This window comes from Malurus melanocephalus, unplaced genomic scaffold, assembly GCF_030028575.1.
Source record: "Malurus melanocephalus ecotype Western Australia unplaced genomic scaffold, MMel_1.1 scaffold_453, whole genome shotgun sequence".
NCBI classification, from domain to species: Eukaryota; Metazoa; Chordata; class Aves; order Passeriformes; family Maluridae; genus Malurus; species Malurus melanocephalus.
In genome coordinates this window covers 94,609-99,100 of record NW_026623685.1, presented here as the reverse complement: position 1 = coordinate 99,100, position 4,492 = coordinate 94,609, and the positions used below count along the sequence as shown (strand labels likewise).

At 63.5% G+C, this 4,492-nt stretch overlaps 1 protein-coding gene across 5 annotated transcripts in view; it reads right to left on the bottom strand.

Annotated features, from left to right (window-relative positions):
- RBFOX3 (RNA binding fox-1 homolog 3) overlaps positions 1-4,492 on the bottom strand; it is a 113,115-nt gene that overhangs the window by 20,615 nt on the left and 88,008 nt on the right. The window contains exon 1 of one of the 5 annotated variants that reach the window (XM_057380489.1): positions 922-2,014. The exons of 1 other annotated variant lie outside the window; for it this stretch is intronic. In XM_057380489.1, coding sequence (XP_057236472.1) covers positions 922-1,023 — 102 coding nt within the window. In that variant the 5' untranslated portion in view covers positions 1,024-2,014. Of the gene's footprint in view, positions 1-921; positions 2,015-4,492 lie in introns of those variants that run through there. 3 more of the 5 variants (XM_057380491.1, XM_057380488.1, XM_057380490.1) reach the window with 3 other exon arrangements.

The window sequence follows — 4,492 nt, the reverse complement described above, 5'->3', positions numbered from 1 at the left end:
ACCCCGCTCGGACAGTGGCCACAGACACCCAAGGGACCAACCAGTCCCCAGCCCTTCATGCCTCATGTGGGGGAGGATTGGCACCTGTGTGCCTGTCCTCGCCGCTGGGTGAACCGTGCTGGCCACGCCAAGTGCAGGGAGGATGCCATGAATTTTTAAACTCCTGAAAGCATAAATGGAGTGGTTTGCCTGGCTGGGAGACAGGATTTCCGACGCAGCAGAGGCATTTGAAGAAGATGCTGCCTCTCCCAAGCTGCGCTTCCCCCGGGATGATGGGCCCGGAAGCCTGGCACTTAGGGTCCAGCGCAGGAATCAGGGCAGCCCTATGGGACAGCAAAACCTCAGCCAGGGGGAAGGACCAAACTGACAGCCCTCTGTCCAGGCTGCCCAAGGCACCCACCTGACACCACRTCCTCCCCATCCCTCTGCAGCACCTTCCTGTGCCAGTGGGACAAATCCCTGCACGCCCAACCACGCGGCCTGGCTGTGGACACGCAGCGTGAGCACACACGCACATACGTGCACATATGTGTGCATGCACAGGCTCGTCACCTTCCCTTCTCTCTGGAGGCTGCCCAGGCCACGCAGGAGCCTCGTTCCTTTATCCAAGCATCCATCATCGCCAAGCGGCAGCAGCGCTGAGGCGGGGAAGTGCTGGAGCCGCGCCGGTGGCTCTGCCTGCCGCACTGCCCGCGCCTCTGCCCTGGCCATGCTCCTGCCACCTCGGCGGGGAAACCGAAAAACCCCCAAAAGCTGCAGCCCAGGACCCAACCCGCCACTGCAGCACAACTCCCGGGGCCGCGGGGCTGGAACSGGAGGCTGGGAGGAAGCTGTCAGGCTCTTACCCTCTGCCGAGAGGGAACCAGCCAGAAACACGTGTGAACCGGAAAGCAAAAAAATCCCCCGGAGAGGGTGTCTTACCTGTTGGAGGTAGAGGAAGGCTGGAGGACAGGGGAGAGAGTGAGGAAGCATGCCTGAGTTGGAGACAAGGAGGCAGCCCGAGTTAGCCATGGAGCACAGCATGTGTCGACAGGTAGCCGTGGAGCTGTTCGCGGGTCCGTCCTCTTCCGCACACCGCTATCCACCGCTATCCTCGTCTTCCCGGCTGGCCCCTCGGGCTCTCCCCTCCTCGCCGTCCCTCCCGACCCCTCGGCGCTAGTTAGGAGCGTTCATCTGCGGCAGGCCGGCCGCGCCGCCGCCGGAGCAGCGCTCGGCTCTTCACTTCGGGGCCATTAGACACTGGCACAGAGCGCACGGTCTGCAAAGGGTGTGCGTGAGCCAGAGCGGAGCGGGAGAGAAAGGAAGGGGAGGAGGAAGGAGAGAGGGCTCGGGAGCGAAATAAAAGGGGTGGGAGTTGGAGGAGGAGGGGGAGTCCCCTGTGCATTCAGACATCAAACAGAGCTCTGTATAAAATGAAGAGAATCCGTAATGACATGAGAACAGCTGATCCCGCACTTAACCCCTCCACCGCCGCCGCTTGCAGATGGCTTCCCCGCCGCCCTCGCCACCCCGGCCACACGCTGGGGAAGCAGCCGGGCAGGATAGGGCCGAGAGGGCAGAGCCGTCTCCCTCTGCGGTGCCGGCTCCCGGGGGAAGGAGGGTCTTACCGGCCATTCGGGTGGTGCAGCGCGGGCAGCGGTGCGGAGCAGGCGGCAGTGCCGCCCGGGACTCCCCATGCACACACCGCCGGACACGTGCAGCGCTGCCGGGGCCCGGGAGCCATGCAGCAGCCCCAGCTCCGCCTCCCCGGAGCCGCCGGCCCGCTCCGCTCCCGCCTGCAGCCGCGCACGGCAGGGCCCGCAGCGTTATTCCGTGCCCGGGGCACCGCTGCCCCGCTGTGGGATCCCTGACAGCCCCCACCCGCCTGCCAGCCCCACAAACACGGGGACCCTGCACCTCGCGGCGACACGACAGGCCCTGCCCCTGGCACCGGCTCCGCTGTGCTCCCCAGAGTGACGGRCACCCGCTGCCACAAGAACCGCCCGCCGGCGGGCAGGGCTCACCCCTGGCACAGCTCCGGAGGTGTTCTGGTGTTTCCGAGGGCCCTGCGGTGCTGCCCGCAGCCCTGGCGCACCCACAGCACACTCCCCGCTGCCACAGCTGCCATGGCAATAGCCGGCATGCCAGTGCCCGTCAGGGATGGCCAGCCTGGGCACACGGCAATAGCCGGCATGCCAGTGCCCGTCAGGGATGGCCAGCCTGGGCACACGGCAATAGCCGGCATGCCAGTGCCTGTGAGGGATGGCCAGCCTGGGCACACGGCTGTCCCCGCTCGGTCCTGTCCCATCTCCGGCCATCAGTGCCCCACAGCAGCCCTGGCACTGCCGCGGGGTCCCTGCCCTGCCCCAGCCCCGGCTCCACGGCAGCACCCAGGCTGCCAGGATGGCGCTGTGCTGCCCATGTGGGAAACCAAACCTGGGCACGGCTCAGTTTCCGTCTTGGCCAAATGTGATGCACAAAGGCAGCGCTGTGCCAGCAGCTGCTGATGCTCCGTCTCTGCCGGAGCCTCCAGCACACGACCAGCCGTTCGGAGCTGGGATTTTCCACAGTATCCCCAGGCAGAGTGACATGCTGCAGTGTCCTGGTACACTCGCAGCAGTTCCTGCTCTGCTGCAGACACTCCGGAGCAGCAGCGTGTGGCACGGCCGGCCACGGGGCCACAGGGCAAACCTGCTGCAAAGAGCTCTGGAAGAGCCATCCTGAGAAAGCAGTGTCTGGGACCAAGGGGGTGCCAGCCCCTCCGAGGGGATCCTGAGAATGGGGGGGCACTCCAAAGGGACCGCAAGGTGCCAGCCTGGGGAGGGGATGCCAGGCTGGGGGAGGCTTTGTCAGCACCATCACCTTGTCAAAGGGTCCAGCAGTGACATTTGCTGCCAACAGCACTCCCGGCCACTGCTCTCGTGTGTGTCCCACCACAGCCGCTCGCCTCCAGCTCCAAGGACCACAGAAGCTGCAGTGGCCCCGACGGGCACCCCACGGTGCTCAGACCCCACTCTCCTGCTTGTCTCCAGTTCCCCTCCCAGGGATCCCCTGCCCCCAGTGCTCTCCTGTGCACTCCAGCACCTGCGGAGGGATGTGGGACAATGTAAGGGACAAATACATCCTCCACACAGACCCTTGATGCAGAGCGAGGGACATCTGAGCAAGCCAACAGGCAGCTCCAAAGGCTCTGAGCTGCTCTGGCTCCTCCACAGCTCCTGGAGGTGACGACAGCAGAGCACTGGCACACTGGCCTTGCGGTGCCCAACRAAGCACATCATGTGAGGCAGGAAGCAGCTCCAGGATGAGGTAATCTGCCCGTCCTCCCCCGTGCTGGAGCCTGGCTCCGGCCAGGGTGACTCAAAGGCATTCCTGGCCAGTGGCAGCACCACAAGCACTGGCACTGCCCTGAGCCAGCAGCGAAATGGGCACAGCTCTGGGAGCTGAGGAGCGTTGGAGTCTCCTCTCTCTCTCCCCTGCCATCCCCAAGGCGTGCCTGGCTGCAGAGATGCTGCTCTGCAGAGGGGAGCCCGAGGGACACTGGCCTGGCAGGGTGACACCAACCCCGCAGTGAGCCCCGCTGGGGAACACCTTGCTGTCCTCCTCACCCTGCTGCTTGCAGTGACACCGTGCCACAGTGGTGGCACCAGGGCTGTGCCCAGCCCCGCAGAGCTGCAGCCCCAGAGGAGCACCTCCGAAACTGAAGCCTCCTGGAATGAAAGTTTATTTATCTGTTTAATTAAGATGCGTTCACCAGGCGCACAGGCCCTGTTCCATCTGTCTCACTTACAGCCGCGTCCCAGTAAAATTAAACCTAATAAATATCAGCAGAGGGAAAGCAAAGGGCACGTGTGAGATATACGATCAAAGGCAGAAGTTGCACAGGGCTGCAGTTCTCAGCACATCTCTCTCTGCCCTTCGGGGCTGGGCTGGCACTGCGCTCCCCCGCGCAGGATGGGGCTGCCTTTCCTTCAAATCAGCACAATTCCCAGCTTTTTATTTATTTTAAATGAACCCTTGAGGGCTCCTTGGTTTTGTTTTCTGGAAGAGGGAGTGCGACATGGCACTGATCAGGAGTGGTGTTGGCCACTGTTCCAGTGCTGGAGTCAAGGGACAGAGCCTGCACTGGGAGCACTGGTGGGCACAGACCCCCAAACCACTGAGGGAAATGCTAGGGACAGCACAGCACATGTGGCTGCTCCAGGCACCCCAAATGTACCCACCACACAGTCGAGAGCTCTGGGGAGGTGCCCAAGGCAGCCAGTGCGGTGCTGTCAGCTCCTGAGGAAATGCCAGAAAAGCTCAGCTCTCTTCCAAGGCACACTCCACCATTTGGAAACTTTATCCACCAGGAAGGTGGCCCAGAGCTCAGCACAGAGCCCTGTCCCCTCAGTGTCACACAGGTTGGTGCTGAGGGTCCTGCAATGGCTGCACCGAGCTCTGAGTGTGTGTCAGAGCTGCCGCCTGCCCGGGGCTGTGCCAGCTCCATGCCCAGACTCTGACCCACAGGATG